At 44.2% G+C, this 17423-nt stretch overlaps 1 protein-coding gene across 1 annotated transcript in view; it reads left to right on the top strand.

Annotated features, from left to right (window-relative positions):
• LOC307243923 (tyrosine-protein phosphatase non-receptor type 4-like) overlaps nt 1–17423 on the top strand; it is a gene marked incomplete at its 3' end in the record, with an annotated part of 79640 nt that overhangs the window by 40116 nt on the left and 22101 nt on the right. The window contains 9 exon segments of the mRNA XM_080018892.1: nt 113–155; nt 2050–2128; nt 4862–4906; nt 6003–6055; nt 10929–11049; nt 11892–11979; nt 13052–13140; nt 16495–16558; nt 17223–17395. Coding sequence (XP_079875018.1) covers nt 113–155; nt 2050–2128; nt 4862–4906; nt 6003–6055; nt 10929–11049; nt 11892–11979; nt 13052–13140; nt 16495–16558; nt 17223–17395 — 755 coding nt within the window.

Below are 17423 nucleotides of genomic sequence, written 5' to 3'. Positions count from 1 at the left end.
GTGTGTGTGTGTGTGTGTGTGTGTGTGTGTGTGTGTGTGTCTGTGAATTATTGAGGCTGTGTCGTGGTGCTGTGGAAGTCTCTCTAAGTCTCTCCTCATTAATGTTTCACAGCGCTGGCTGGATCCAAACAAGCCCATCAGGAAACAGTTAAAAAGTAGGTGAAATCCTCCCCGTGCACACACACACACACACACACACACACACACACACACACACACACACACACACACACACACACACACACACACACACACTCCACCTGAACTCGCCGCCTGCTTAAATCGATGATTTCTGAAGTCCACCTTAAGCAACGCTGTAAAATCTCCACTTCACCTCCGGCTCTTTTTATTTTATTAATTTTTTGGTCCACTATGAGCATCATTTTAAAATTCGCAGCCCGCCTCAAGTCGTGATTAAACTTGATTTCAACTCTGTTTGTATTTTTTTGAAAACGCTTAACGGAATGTGTTAGACACGGAACAATTAAAAAGTGGCCTCGGTGAGAGCGGTCATCCTCCCCGAGCAGCCGGCGAACTGTGTTTCAACTCGGCCCTGACGTCGTGCGACTGACCAAACGAGGCGTTCGTGTAGTTTAGGGATATCCTGTATCTTGTGACGCGCTGCGCTGTCCCTCCTGGGGTTGAGATAAAATTTGGACATACATATTTTATGCCAGCAGTTGTCTTGTTAGAATACATTCATATGACAAAAAAAACAAAAACTGTATTAAAGTGTGAATTGTCGTTGATGCCAGAATTCAGCCAAAACAGGAATTTTTATCTCTCATGGTTAACAACAGAGTCTCGGGCTGTACAACAAAATAAATCGCAGTTGAGTTTCGATTGGAAATTCACCCTGTTCACCAGCAAAATGATCTCTAATACGTTGTCAAAATGTCAAGACATATACAAGTATGAACATTTCAAATTTCAAACTGTACATTTTTGGTCACATGCTTTCCCTGGATACTGAAAATACTTTAAAATGTTCATCCTTATATTCCTTATATTCTACGTACTCGCTTACAACTTAATATCATGTCGAGGTTAGTTTAGTCCAACCATTACCTGATATAGGAGCGAAAATCTCCCCAGACCTAAGCAACTTCTAATGGACGTGAGTTTGATTCAGCTGAAACATAATCCACCTAATCACACAAAAAAAATGTTCCAACACGTAGAGAACACATTAGGAATATCAATTTATAGGCGTGATAAACACCTTTTTACCATAAATTCACTTTCTGCCGCTCTTTCCTTTGAGAGTTTGTCCTGTTGTACTGTATACACTGATCAGCCACGACATTAAAACCACTGACGTGTGACGTGAATAACATTGATCGTCTCGTTCCAAGGGCTCCTGTCAAGAGGTGGGATATATGAGGCAGAGAATGAACAGTCAGTTGTTAAAGTTGATGTGCTGGAAGCAGGAAAAATGGTCAAGCGTAAGGATCTGAGCCACTTTGACAAGGACCAAACTGTGATGGCTAGGTGAACCGGCAACAGGGTCATGGGCGCCCAAGGCTCACTGATGCACGTGGGGAGCCAAGTCTAACTCGTCTGGGCTGATCCCACAGAAGAGCTACTGCAGCACAAATTGGTGAAAAATGCTGCTATGATAGAAAGGTGTCAGAACACACAGTGCATCACAGCTTGCTGTGTATGGGGCTGTGTAGCTGCAGACCGGTCAGAGTGTCCATGCTGACCCCTGACCACCTCTGAAAGCTCCTACAATGGATACGTGAGCGTCAGAACTGGACCATGGAGCAATGGAAGAAGGTGGCCTGGTCTGATGAATCACCTTTTCTTCTACATCATGTGGATGGGCGGGGTTAGGGTCCGATCCGATGGCGCATCTGTGGGATGTGCTGGAACAACAAGCCCGATCCATGGGGGCCCCACCTCTCAACTTGGCTGCACAAGGGCGATATTAGTGGTTTTTAGTGGTGGTTTTAATGTTGTGGCTCATCGGTGTATCTGCTGCTTTGGGTAGAACTTCAATCAGGTCTTGAATCTCCTTTAAATGTACACCTTTCTTTTTTTTTCTAGGAGGGTCTCCGCATAACCTTAGCTTCAGAGTCAAGTTCTTTGTGACGGACCCCAATAAACTTCAGGAAGAATACACACGGTAAGAAGATCGAGACTCTGGACTGGAATCGACTCCAAACAAGGTCCCCTTGTGGAACGGCGGACCGAGTAAATACTCAATCTCCCTTGGCTGAAAGCCTGTCATTGTTTTACATTCCCAGTTCATCACATAGAGGAGCCAGTGACATTCAATGGAACACTGTCCGTCTTCCACACACAGAATACAGTATGTGGTTCAAATAGAGGAAAGGAGATTACGCTCGCTCTGACACAATCCGTGGATTCAAAGGAGAGCGGCTTAATAGTGTCCTTAATTAACGCCTCTATTGTAGGAGGTGTTGGTCCTCGAGGCTAACGTACATTGTAGAGCATGATAACCTTCAAATCCAGGGCCAGTGCGCTGTGACACCTGGCGCCATGTTCAGTCGCTGAGCGGCGGCGGGTAATCCACCGTCTCTTGGCATGTTCTTCGGTTGGAGGAGAGGGGCCTGTGAGCGGCGGCGAGAATCGAAGGAATCTTTTACCACTGCACAGATACAAACACCTGTTTTTGAACTCCAGGACCTGGCGATAACGGTCGCCCCTGGTGATCAGATTTGGGGACAATTGCGCATATGGTACTCCAATTTTTTTTTTTTTTAATATTTAATGGTGAGAATATTGGAATATGGATTATAATTTTATAGGCTCATTATCACTCAATTATAACAGGATTCATATTTGGCAACCACTTTGTCAGTCCTGGCAACCACTTCTGAAGGTTAAGTGTCGGGCTTGCTGCCCTGCACTGCCAAACTGAACTAACCTTTAGAAAAACAAATTCAAAATTTGATTGATCATCATTAGCTCACTAAATATCCCGAGGTGTTTTATTCCACTTTAATAGTGCCATGAAATAAGGCTAGTAATAACACGTTGTACACCTGTTGCAGAAGACCCGTTTTTTGGGGTAGATAGTCGATTTTCCTTCACCCACCCTATGGAAACGGACCTATATCTCATTATTTATTGCACTATTTCTAAAATTGGTTTAATATTCCCCAGCATTTTGGATGGATACATGTTCTAATGGAATGGTAACAACAAGATCGTGAGCGACTAAAATAATGGCGATCGGGTTGTTATGAAATAATTGTGGCGGCTCTGATTGCTCTCGGCATTCAGCGTTTTCAACTTGCCCGATCAGTCTCTCAGGCCCTGTTCACACCTGCCGTTAGAATGCGTCTCCACATGCGTCACAGGTAACCACTTGCGATTGGATCTCACTTTCCCGCCCCGTAAACAAATAAACTCGTACATCATTTCACTTCTGAAAGCACTTTTCAGGTGTTTTATTTTTCGCCACATTGCTGCCACGATGGACTGTACCCGGTCCGCATCCAGTGTTTTTTTTTTTTTTTTTTTTTTTTTTTATCTGCTCTTAATGCGCCCGTTTGCGAATCGTGAACCGTCCAGTTTCCGTTGTACTGACCCTTCGGCCTGAATGGAAATCAGACGGCGTGTTTCCTGTGTGCTCCATCCATGAGAATCGGTTTTTGCCTGTCGTGGCGTTTTCTTGTTGGTTCCCACTTCAATGCGACACCGTTGGCGCTCGAATGAATACCTACGTCGGCTTACCGCCTCCAAGGGGGGTCTGAGCGAGCGGCTCTCACCGCGTCTTGCGTGGGCGCGTTCACACCTGTCTTTTAGAGCTGTCCACTTGTGATCGGATCACCCAAGACGCATTTTAATGCCAGGTGTAAACAGGGCCGAAGTCTTCTCTTCTGATCTTCACCTCAGAGATAGTATAATATATACACCTCATATAATAATACATAATTGATGGACGAAACACAGCTCCTCCCAAAGTACCCTTTTCCTGTTTGGTAATTCAGCTCCATTCAGTGAGAGACGTAGCACAGGCCGTATGCTGCAGAATAAAGGCTGCGAGATGGACTGCGAGTCGCAGCGCTGTGAGCATATGGCCGGCATCTCGGCGCCGAGGCAGCGGGGACACCTCCTTCGCAGCTCCGCCTCTGAGCCGCCTCCGTGCCAAACTCCTTATCAACACCGCGCACGAGCCTCGCGGCGCTTTTATAAACACCAGACACATGGAGCTGCCGCTCGCTGCGTGTCCGGGGGCGACGGTGTCGGTGACCTCTTTGGAAATAAATACTTGGATCAGTCGCATCATTTGTGGAGTAATGGCTTCTGTGCTGCAGCGTTTTCTCTCACACCGAGAGCACGTTTTGGGGGAAGGGGGAATCCTAGCCTTGGATTTGAGTCCGTCTCTCCTCTACAACTACAACTACAACTAACAATAGTCATTATTACATTTATAAATCACAGAATTAAGAAAATCGAAACGTGTCTTTATTCATAGACCATTTGGGAGTGTTTGTCTTTGAAGTTGTTTCCCTGCAATTGTCGAAAAAAGTTCACCAGACATCAGTGAAGAAGCCGTACAGTCACGACGTCTCTACTTTTTGGTGATGACACTTATGGTTGTGACTTAATTATTCATTCATAAGTAATATATTTGAAAAGGATTTCATGACATTTCTTTTTTTTTGAATATCAAAACATGACAGATTGCTTTAATATCCTAATATCCTAAAATTACAGTTATTATAAACCGGCTCTGTCGGTTTTGCTATTTAGATTGATGTGTAATTATATGTGTACGACTGTGTGAATACTCTGTTCCGATTTGCGGGACTCAGCCACCAGTCCAGTCTCATTCTGAAGTTGGGCTGAGTGCTGCTCCTCATGGCGTGTGTTTCACCCCCTGCAGGTATCAGTGCTTTCTCCAGATCAAGCAGGATATTTTAACTGGAAGGTGAGTGTTAAGCTCTTTCGAGATGCCGCTCTGCGCGCTGAGCCGAGCGCTCTAATGGATTCTTATGAGTTTGGTTTTTTCTTTTTAACGGAGCACACTAAACGCCTCTTGGCATTAGGGATTGGGATGGCTGCTGCAGACCGGGGCCAATTTGGTGCCAGTTGCTAATTGGTAAGAACCGAAACACCGTGAAGCTCCTTGGAAATCCGGCGCCGCTATCGGTATATATGAGCGTAAAATTTATGTTAATTAATTCCAACAAGTGGCCGACATCTCCAAATTGCCCAGCATTAAGGAGCCATTCCTCGTCGGCCTCTGTGTAATGATGCGCCAGGGGATTACATCCGCCATGTGTATTTCCCTTCTACCCATTCCGAGCACGGCGGACCGGGTGAATTTCTGGAAAGTGCCGGTCTGCTTTATCAAGGAGGACGGCCACGCTGCCAAGCCGCAATTTATTCAGTGAAACCGTTGCATTCAATACCGGCAACCTTGTGAAATGTGTTCAGTAACAGCCTCCGCTTCTGGACAAGAGGTGGACCTAAGAATACTGTAGAGTCGAGGTGACTCTCACTGTCAGGACGAATGAGTCTGTTGGTTATTACCGGCGAGGCGTAACACGGCCTTAGTGTAAAACCGTTTGGACCTCCCAATCCCCTTCACAAGGACTCCCATGATTAGTTGATGTATTTGTGTCCACAAAAGAAAATCCCCCATAAAACCCCATACGTGGGGTAACGGGGGGGAATGTGCTGTTGCAACCTCCTTTCTGGAGTTAACGCAAGACGAGAAACCTTTTTAAAAAAACAAAGCAAAACAAAACCCCCACGCCTGCGTTTTTAGCAGGCCGTGGCTTTATTTCACGTGTCACAAAGTACGTCTTTGTTTTAATTCCCGATTCACGTGGGGCTCTTCGCCTCATCACGGTGCATTTTAACCAATTGGTGTTTGGAAACGCTGTTGCTCTTCAAGACGACTTTAATGGCCTTTCTATTGATCCAACAAGCTGAAGTGTGTGTCTGTGTGTGTCTGTGTGTGTGTGTGTGTGTGTGTGTGTGTGTGTGTGTGTGTGTCTGTGTGTGTGTGTTCTCCACAGATTACCCTGTCCGCACAACACGGCCGCTCTCCTGGCGTCGTACGCTGTTCAGTGTAAGTACGGCTCCCGGGGCACGTGCTCTCCAGATAACAATGGCAGACTATTCATTAGGTCTCTGTAGCTACACAAACACACACGCTTTAATTGAATGGCTGTGGCTGTTTGAGTGCACGGCTAGTTCTACGCCCTAGAAGCCATTAGAACACCATCAGGCGCGCTGGGGATACTTGATCTTATCACTGCCGACCTCCCAGCGGCTGCAGGCTGTCTCTTCAGAGCGGACGAGAGAGACATTTTGCATGAAAATACTGGGAAAATATGTAACGGATAAATGATCTGAGCAAACATGCATTGCTTTTGCCTTTGTATGTTGTTTGAATGCACCCCTTTACCCCCAAAAAAGCCCAAAAACCTGTCAAAAAATAATAATAACAATGTCATTGACACTGACATTTGACAAACTGACACATAATTATTATTATTTATTTTTTTTGAGACGTAGAACCAGGGCTCTGAACCAGGAACGGAACCACAAACCAGAAACGAACAAAATATTTTTTTCGAGGAACAAAAGCCCCTAACTAATCCTTTTTCATTGTTCCAGAACAGAAACGCTGCCTTGACATCTCTATTACCGCATAATGTGATTTTACGTTATTATTCATACTCTAATACTTAATGAAAAAGTGCTTGTTTGTCTTCAAGTAGCCGGATATTTCGGTTTTACCGCCACACTCCCAAATGTGGGGTCTACGTCACACCTCTACATAACTTTAATCGGCCGCGTCAATGAAACAAGCGCTCGTACATCCCAGTCATCCCAGTCTGAATGATGTGTTTTAACCGTATTGCATTGATGTGATAGAAGAACGATATAAACCAGTTATAAATTAAACCGTTTTAACCACGCTCGGTTGAGCCAAAGTTTTTAGAAATACTGATTCCGCTCAAGACAAATTTCCCCCAAAGTTGGTTCCTGTAGCAGAGTCGGTACCGACGCGCGAGCACAGCATCACAAAGTCCTGCAGCTCCAGGACCCGTGTCTGGTCAACCCACTTCTTCCACTGTTGTTATTGTGAACGTGTTTCCACCTCCATCCTGTCCTGGGTAGTATTTTTTTGGGGGTTTCAGAACCTTTTTTTTTTTTTTTAATTTCCAGCTGGCACCACGGCCAAGGAGTTTTTTTCCCCCCTCGATGGGACGATGAAATGTGTTGTTTTATTTTTATTTTTTTTACACATGTGTCCAAGGTCCTCTCCTGACCCACAGCCATGACGGAATATCTGCTGACGCTGCGTTTTCCCACTGACGGAGCAGCAGGAAGCTCCTCTGCAGCTCAGAGAGCAGCCTCCACTCTAATCAGCTTTTCTGTGGTGATTTAGCGTTTTTGCCTGAGGTTCCTGACCGGGCCCCTGTCATCACACTGGGCTCGATGAAGTGATGGACCTGTCTGTCTGTCTGGCTGGCTGGCTGGCTGGCTGGCTGGCTGGCTGGCTGGCTGGCTGGCTGGCTGGCTGGCTGGCTGGCTGGCTGGCTGGCTGTCTGTCTCGGTTTCATTGATGATTTCTAGCTTCAGCATCTTGGACAGTCATGTTGATTTTTTCAAATTTTTACTCCATCTCTCTCTCTCCCTCCTGTGTGTTTCTCTCGCTCTCGCTCTCTCTCGCTCTCCCGTTCTTTTTCAATCTTCCGTCTCTTTAACTTTCCCTTCATTCTCCATTTATTACCCTCCCTCCCTCCCTCCCTCACTCCCTCGCGCCCTTACATTATGTTCTTGTCTCTCGCTCTCTCCTCTCGCTCTCTCCTCTCGCTCTGCCTGTCTGTCTTTCCCATTATCTCTCTCTCTCTCTCCTCTCTCTCTCTCTCTCTCTCTCCCCTCCTCCTCCTCCTCTCTGGAGCATTTCATGGGGAATTTCACTGCTATATAGGTCAGAGAAGGGATTTGAACTGGATTGCAAACATCGTGACAGACACTGCCACATTTATACACATATGTGCGCACGCACACACACACCCACACACACACACACACACACACACACACACACACACACACCCTAACACACACACACACACACACCCATACTTCAGCTGGGTCCGTGTACACGTTGTCAGTTCAATGCCAGCCCAGATTATGAAGATAAATGTTTGCTTTGGGAAAAACTGCTTGAAGCAGCTGCTATGCTGCTAATTCATTTAACTTGCACTGAAGTGTCAGCGCTGATCAAATTAAAACCTCGTCCCGAAGCCAGCGTTTAGAAAGTGGTGCAAATTATTTTTGGAAAAAAGGGAAATAATGTCGGGGGGGAAAGACGTCTGCGTGGAATTCACAAAATATTGTCCAGCAACTGTGTAAGATGAGGATGTGAACTGACGGCTTTTGTTAATTATGATAACAGAAATAATGATGCGATGGAGGCATCGAATAAAGCCTCAGGCAGCTTGTTTCTGTAAAAAAATAATACACAATAGTCATTAACCACCAAGGTATGTTTTATAAAAGCCCTTTTATTTTAAACGGCCGTTCTAATGAATTCCACATTATTGAGTTTAATGCTGTGTGGGGAGGGTGGCTAAATGATCTTCTAACAAGCGCCGCTTCAGGCTGAGGATTATCATGGGAATGAAAGGGCTGGATGCCTTAATAGCATTATATCATGATACTGTACTGTCTACATTCCACACATCCCTGCATCCACACGGAGGCCTGCTGTTTACCAGGGCCGCCATGATCATGAAATATTAAATGACCATTAATTGTCAGAGAAATTACTGGAATTAACAATTTATTTGTATATCCCATATCATATAATGAGCTTATAACAGTGTAATAATACACATTCACCTTGTGAAGAAATCCATTTAATGATAATGATAATAGTAATAATAACTTTAATTTGTTTATTACTAATTTATGAATAATAATATAGAACCTTTGATACACATAGATACATTCCATGATATACTCACACACATATGTAAAAAGTATATTAAAATGTAAAATAGTAATATAATAAATAATATAAGTCATATTAATAATTATGAAAAAGCAAAATAATTTATTTACATTGAGTATCGAAACATAAAAGGACAATTAATTTGACGTATTTAATTTGCCTGAACCCAACTGATGTGAATGCACCCAACTGAAATGTATTTCTTGCTACTTTCTTAACACTGGCCCAAAATTCCTCTTCAACGTGGGCGGAAACATCCACATGTGGAACCGCAACGATTTCCCACAATGACCTCGATCGGCTCCCGGTAAATTTGCGATCGGGCGATGGTGTAACGACTGCGACAGCTCCAGTGTGCCGCTGCTCAATACGGACTCCAGCCCGAAAAACAAATCATCGCACAGACAATCGCACCGTCGGCCTCGTATCGAGCTCCATTAATCTTTCACTTAAAACCGTAAAAAGACACCAGCGACAAAACGGCCGTCTCCCTCTCTCTCTCTCTCTTTCCCTCTCTGTCCCCGATACTTAACACTATCGATCGGACGGTTATTTGTCCCCAGAGCCGAAGAGCCGTCGATGGCAGCGCTGGTTGGGATTGATCTGTTGCTGGACGTGCCCGGGCTGTGGGGCAGTGGGTTAGTCCGCCGTGGATCTGGGCAGTTTTAACCTTCCTAATGGAGTCATCCCGGGGCCCCCTGGAAGAGATTTATCTTTTTAAAATGGCTCGGCCTTGGTTCACGCGTCCCCCGTGTCTTTCTCCAGTAACTGTGTATATACTTCAAGCCAAACAGTGCTCTCCCCACCCCCAACGATGCTTAGAGGAGTGAAGGTGGTGATACCCTGGAAGTTGGGATGTTTATCTCTCAGAGGGTAGTTGGATTCTGGATTTTTATCACCTTCTCCTGTAGAGAGAGAGAGAGACACATGCACACACACACATACACACACACACACACACACACACACACACACACACACACACACACACACACACTGTCACTGACAGATCTGATGTGATGAGTTGTGATATGGCACATCCTATTTTTAGCTGTATTGATGATCTGCGAGGCAATCTGTTCGTGCCGTTCGTTCACATACATACATTAATACACCTGCGCGCACGCACACACACACACACACACACACACACACACAGAAGCTAATGAAGCTAAGGAGCGTTTCTTACACTGCACGGTGATGAAGACTCCTGATATCATCCCCCTAATTGAGACCGTTCTTGTCGGTGAAAAAGTGGCACCGTAGCGAAGCATAAAGAAATAACCTTGCTCAGCGCTTTATGCTGTGTAACACCATGACCTATTTAAATGTATTCTATTATCCTCCGTAAATATTTCCCTTTCTTCGCCATCTTTTACACTCTATTTCAGAATGGTTTATGGAAGACACCCCCCCCCCTCTCATACATGTGATTAATACATGCGTCGCTTTTGGCATGACCGGAGAAGACCAGGCTGGCCAAAGAGTCAATGGTTCATCAATATGAGAGCATTTCAGAGAAGCCGTGCAGAGCCACATAGGGCCGATGTTGACCTATCAACAAGTTAACAGTGCAACCGTGGTCAATAATCACAAGTGACGAATATTTAGAAAACAAAAATACAAATTAAGAATATTCCCCTGAATAAGAATGTGGAATACCCTCTGGGCAATATTGAAGAAATTTAACGTTTTTGAAGTTTATGTCTTAAATATTTGTTCAGAATTGAACCCTAACCCTACTGTATTTTGGGGTTACGATAACCAAAATACGAGACGATATCTAGTCTCATATCACGATATGGATATAAATACCCTTTTTCTCTGTTTGATTCAGTTGTGTTTTGTTTGAAACAAGAATCAGAAAACGAGCAATAATAACACGAGATAGAATCATGACATCAAATATGAATGGGTTGACGAGTGTCTTCAACCAAGCGTCGCCTTCTCCACCTCCCTCCTCCCGCAGCTGAGCTTGGAGACTACAGTGAGACGGAGCATGCAGCAGGATACCTGGCTGAGTACGGCTTCATCCCCAGCCCTCCACAGGACTTCCACAAGGAGGTCACCAAGCACCACCAGCAGCACAGGTGGGGTCACGATCGCACACACACACACAGGCACACACAGACACACACAGACAGACACACACACACACACACACACACGCACACAAACATGCACATAGAAGCACAAAAATCACACACTCATACATGATTTAGCTGTGTGTGTGTGTGTGTGTGTGTGTGTGTGTGTGTGTGTGTGTGTGTGTGTGTGTGTGTGTGTGTGTGTGTGTGTGTGTGTGTGTGTGTGTGTGTGTGTGTGTGTGTGTGTGTGTGTGTGTGTGTGTGAGAGATAAATGCAGTCATCCACACGCCAACACACTGCGTTGACAAATGGCAGTGTTAAATAAATGTCTCGTATGTTAAAACTGACCTTTTCTCTTCAATTATCTCATCGTCTCGTTCTTCTCTTTCTCTCACATTTACCTCTTCGGTCTGCCACCCTCTCTCTCTCTCTCTCTCTCTCTCTCTCGCTGTTTCTTCCTGCTACCTGCTACTTAATTCATCACTTCTGCCTCTCTGCCTCCCCGTCTCCATATTTACCCCCCGCGACCTCGATCTGCTGTCTCTTCTCTTTTTGTCTGTACTCTCTCGCTCTCTCTCTTTCCATCTCGCCCTCAAAGTCCATCCAATATAGTTTGCAATTAATTACAATTAATTATACTTCATTATTTTGAGCTGTGGATGCTGTTATTATCATTAATATTAGTACTTTGTATATTTTTTCTATTATAAATTTTGTTGTTATTGTTATCATTCATGTTTTTGTTAAGTATTCATATTCTCTTTCGATTATATGTTTCTGACATTGTTCTTACTCTCTGTCTATCTTCCTCCCTCCACACCCCCCCTCCCCCTTTCTCTCTCAGTGGTTTATCTCCTGCCCAGTCAGAGTTTAATTATCTGAACACAGCACGCACGCTGGATCTGTATGGGGTAGAGCTGCACTATGCAAGGGTAAGAGAGTGTGTGTGTGTGTGGGGGAAGTGTGTGTGCACGTGTGTGTGTGTGTGTGTGTGTGTGTGTGTGTGTGTGTGTGTGTGTGTGTGTGCGGGGGCCCCATATGTCTCGGTGTAATTGACTGGATGCATCAATATTGAATGTGTCCCTTAGTTTGAATATGGCTTCATTGTGTGTGTGTGTGTGTGTGTGTGTGTGTGTGTGTGTGTGTGTGTGTGTGTGTGTGTGTGTGTGTGTGTGTGTGTGTGTGTGTGTGTGTGTGTGCGTGTGTGCGTGTGTGCGTGTGTGTGTGTGTGTTCGTGTGTGTTCGTGTGTGTGTGTGTGTCACGGCAAAAGCCACATCGACCTTCCTCACGTTTCCCCTCAGATCAATGTTTCCCGGATTAGACTCAGATTATGCAGCACTTTGTTGCTTTCATTGGTAAAACTGGAAGCTTTCCTCTATCGATGGATGCAGGGAAATGGTCGTTTTTGGGGTTTACGGTCTCGTGTTTCTGTGTGTCTGTGAGTGGTTCTGCATGTTCATTTATAAATATGTATCTACTTATTCCACCAGGTACATTTACAAATACTGTTTGTTCTGGTGTGGCGCATTTCACGACAGACGATTAGCATAAAACATAAGAAAAGAAATAAGAGAACAAGCTGGGGAGAATGAAAATAAGGAAATAATAAATTAACGATAATGTAAGAACTAATAATAATGTAAAGCAGAATAAAAAGTGAGATATAAAATAAATTTTCAAAAATTGTCAGATATATACAAATAGCCAAAAAACACAAAATGCAAAAAAATGATATATATTATAAGGACACTTTCACTAACTGTACAATATTTCCTGCCATTGATCGTCACAGATCCGCCAGAAACTCACATTCACAATGTTCATATAAGATTCAAGAATTGAATGCTGCCTCTTCATCATAAAAAAACCTGTGAATAATTCAGATTTAAAATATGGGTTTGACCGTCAAAAAATTAATAATGCAACAATAACCTTTGTGCAACCTCCCTCTCGCTTTCCCTCTCTCTCCATCTCTCTCTCTCCTCCCTCTATCTCTCCCTCAGGACCAGAGTAACACGGAGATTCTGATCGGGGTGATGTCCGCCGGCATCGTGATTTACAAAAACAGGGTACGGATCAACTACTTTCCATGGTGAGTCACGCACGCACACACACACATGCACGCACACACACACGCACACGCACACAAACACACACACACTTAAATTCAAACCATCTTATTTACATCCCGCACAGAATAACGCTTGCACACACACACACACCCCTTACCAGATATTCCTACCAAGTCCATAAACATAAACACACACACACACACACACACACACACACACAGACCAGCTGCTGTGCTCTTTTGGATTGGTGTGTGTGTGTGTGTGTGTGTGTGTGTGTGTGTGTTCGTCACTCGAGCTAAAAATGGCGTCCAAACGCGGAGTCCCTGACAGCTGTCCACCATCGTCACCAGATACCGCTCTACACTAACTCTCTCTCTCCCTCTCTCTCTCTCTCTCTCTCTCTCTCTCTCTCTCTCTCTCTCTCTCTCTCTCTCTCTGTCTGTTTCTATCTTCTCCTTTTCTGCCTAACCGCTGTCACGCCTCATCCGTTTACCCCCACCTGTTCCCTCTCTTATCCCTTCTTTTCTTCTTTTTCTTCCAAAGAGAATGAGAGATGAAGGGGAGAGGGGGGAGGGGAGGGAAGGCCCAGTGAGAGATAAAGAGGGGGGAGACGGGGAGACTCAAAGAGAGAGAGAGAGAGAGAGAGAGAGAGAGAGACGAGCCACACTGGGGGAGAGAGAGAGGGAGCCAAAGAGATGTTGATTTTTTTGCCCCATTCCTATTTATGTTCACAGCAGCCTGACAAATAAGCCACACTTAGTTTGGGGCATGACTCACTGTGTGTGTGTGCGTGTGTGTGTGCACGCGTGTGTGTGTGCATAAGCGTTTGTGTGTGCATGAGCGTGTGTGTGCATAAGTGTGTGTTTGGGAGTGTGTGTGTGTGTGTCTGCATAAGCATGTGTCTATTTGAATGTGTATATGAGTAAGAAAGTGTGTGTGTGTGTGTGTGTGTGTGTGTGTGTGTGTGTGTGTGTGTGTGTGTGTGTGTGTGTGTGTGTGTGTGTGTGTGTGTGTGTGTGTGTGTGTGTGTGTGTGTGTGTGTGTGTGTGGTATATTTAGCGGAGAGCGATGAGTCACAGCAGCAACAGAGCTGTAGGAGAGGATTATACAGCTCACTGGCTCATCAGCAGACCTCTTAGAGTGTGTGTGTGTGTGTGTGTGCGTGTGCGCGCGTATGTGTCTGCATACTGTGATGTGTGTGAGTTTGAGAAAGTATATGTGTTCGGTTGTGTAAGTTATGTGTGTACATCTGTGCACATGTAGCTCGTCATCATTTTCCTGTACCACAATTTTATTCATTTTATGTTTTACTTCCTTTGCCATTCTGATGCATTCAAGTATAGGGTAGTAATAATAGTGTAGTATAGTGTACTAATAAGTACAATGTAGTATGGTATAGTAATAATAGTATAGTGTAGTAATAATAGTATAGTGTAGTAATAATAGTATAGTGTAGTAATAATGAGTATAATGTTGTAATAATAGTGTAGTAATAATAAGTTTGATGTAGTATGACATAGTAATAATAGTATAATGTAGTAATAATAGTATAGTGTAGTAATAGTGTAGTTTATTAATATTAAGTATAGTGTAGTCATCATGGTATAGTGTAGTAAGAATGAGTATAATGTAGTAATACGTGCAGTGTAGTAATAATAGTAGTATAGTAATAGTATAGTTTCGTAATATTAAGTATAGTAATAATAGTATAGTGTAGTAATAATAGAATTGTATAGTCTAGTAATAACAAGTACAGTATAGTATAGTAATAAGTATAGTGTAGTAATAAAAGTATAGTGTAGTAATAATAGTATAGACTACAATTATTACAAAACTAAACTATTGGTGTAGTGTTGAAATAATGGTATATATAATGTAGTAATAATAGTATAGTAATAAGTGTAGTGTAGTAATGATAGGTATATAGTACACTGTAGTGTAGTGTAGTAGCAGACTAGTAGTACTACAGTTACCACAGGAGATGAAACAAGCAAATGTTGTGTCTTTGGACCCATGCAGTACTTCTTGCAGTATTTCTGGACGCACTTTGTCCTACTTCTGTCTTTGTGGACCCACATTTCTTCAGCTTCAGGAATCTCAGGAATCCCCCCAATTCCATACTGTTTGGATCCAGAGGAGTATTGCTGCTCTACAGTTATTCTTTATTGTGATTCAATATTAAACTTTATCACATATAACCAGGTGAATCAATTTCAATGCATTGATTCACATGTAGTCAGTTTGATTTTAGACCAAAAATGACACAAAGTGAGAAGCAGCAGCAGTCTACAATAAAATCTAAAATAACTTGTAGGACTCCAATTTGAACAAATAAAATATGTAAATATAGCTGCAGGCAGCAATACACAGGATCCAGTTTAGTCATGTTAGGTACTTATTACAGGTTTCCGAGGTTCCTCCTGCGGTGCGAAAATGCCTTCTGTGACCCATTATAGTTTTCGGGGTCTTGTGAAATGCAGCGCGGGTAACAGTTTTCCGAGTTTCCATCAAACTCAGCATCGGCTCAGGTTGTCTGTCTCCACGTAGAACACGCTACACAGTCCACAAGGCGCAAGTCGCCGGATGCAAATTAGTTCCAAGAGACGAAGCTTGGGCTTATATTAACTTCGGGTGATGATGTCACAAAGCCCCCCTGCTCCTCAAACGAATCAAATCGTGCCAGCGTTCTACAGCTCCCAGTAAATTTACAGTTTTTCGCTCATTTCTGCTCCAAATGTACATCGATATTGATCAAACCACACAACATTTATCAACATATGTCTGAAACGTCCCGGTTCCGACGAGGTCTCAACCGTGCCGTGTTTCAGATACTTGGAGCCAAGTATCTGACGAATTCCAAGACGATTAAGAATAATGAAAAGTTGAACAAAAACAATGGGAGTGGACGCCTAAATATGAATTCAGGAGTCTGTCATGATTTTTCAAAATCAGAATTATCTTAGATGCGGAAATATATTTTTTTAATTGATCCAGTATCGAGAAAACAGCTTCAGCAGAGTTGAATTTAAAAGGTGACGGCGATGACGATGAGGTTGCATGTCTGGGATGTGTGGATGCAGCGGGTGGCGGGGTTGGGTTACGCGCGGGATTTGCCGCGGTATGAACGTCCACGGCGTGCTCTAGTGCACTGACGCAAATATAGTCGTGTGGCGTGACTCACATTGCACGTGTGTATTTCAGTGTTTATTTGTGTCGGGGGGGGATAGGCCATGGACTTTATTCCTTACACACTGAGAAATGAGCGCCCATACCTACACCAAAACAACGGGCATTGCATATCGTCACAAACAAACAAACAGGAAATCAAGGTGGTGTTTGTTCATTTCTGTGTGCATGTGCGTGTGTGTTCTTAGGTTGAAGATCGTCAAGATCTCCTTCAAATGCAAACAGTTCTTCGTCCAGCTGAGAAGAGAGGTGGTAAGTCCCCGCTACACCTGCTCTCGCCCTCAACCTGTGTGTGTGTGTGTGTGTGTGTGTGTGTGTGCGTGTGCGTGTGCGTGCGTGCGTGCGTGCGTGCGCAGTTAGGGGTGTATTTGGAGGGAGTTTGAGATGAACCCCCTGCTGTCCGTGTCCAAGCTGACGCAGACTGCGTTTAATCCCTCACTGTGTCTGTAGTAAAATATTGCATGTACTACTACAACTGCTACTAAGACCAATATACACTACTTCTCCTGTTACTAGTTGAATATCTAATAATAATAATGTTATATAATAGTAATGCACGTTATTTTTGCACCACTTTTGTACAAACAAGTAGATCTCTGTTCTGACACATAGTTTACAGAAGAATCAGAATTTGGTTGGAGTTGGAGTAAAATTTCACAGTGGACCTGCACGTACAGTACTGCATTTACAATCAAAATTAATCAATCACTCTGCTGGATGGAGGAGCCCCCCCCCCGTGTCAGTGTGGATTCATGGACATTTCGTTGTTTCGTTGGAAACGTTCCCCGCCGCTCCTTTCAACTTCCTTGTTTCTCTTTGCTCCTTGCTCCCCGCGACGTGAACCCGTTCACTCGCGTCTGTGGTTTTCCAATCCCCTCCCTCCCCCCCCCTCCTCCGCCATCCCTCCGCCGGGCAGACGGAGACCAGGGAGACGCTGTTGGGCTTCAACATGGTGAACTACCGGGCCTGTAAGAACCTGTGGAAGGCCTGCGTGGAGCACCACACCTTCTTCAGACTGGACAGACCCGTCCCGCCGCAGAAGAACTTCTTCGCGCACTACTTCACCCTGGGCTCCAAGTTCAGATACTGGTAACACCTGATTTGACTCTTCTACGTA

Source organism: Zeus faber (assembly GCF_960531495.2).
Source record: "Zeus faber genome assembly, chromosome: 18".
NCBI classification, from domain to species: Eukaryota; Metazoa; Chordata; class Actinopteri; order Zeiformes; family Zeidae; genus Zeus; species Zeus faber.
The sequence above is the reverse complement of the archived record's forward strand: the minus strand, read 5'-3'. Positions and strand labels throughout refer to the sequence as shown.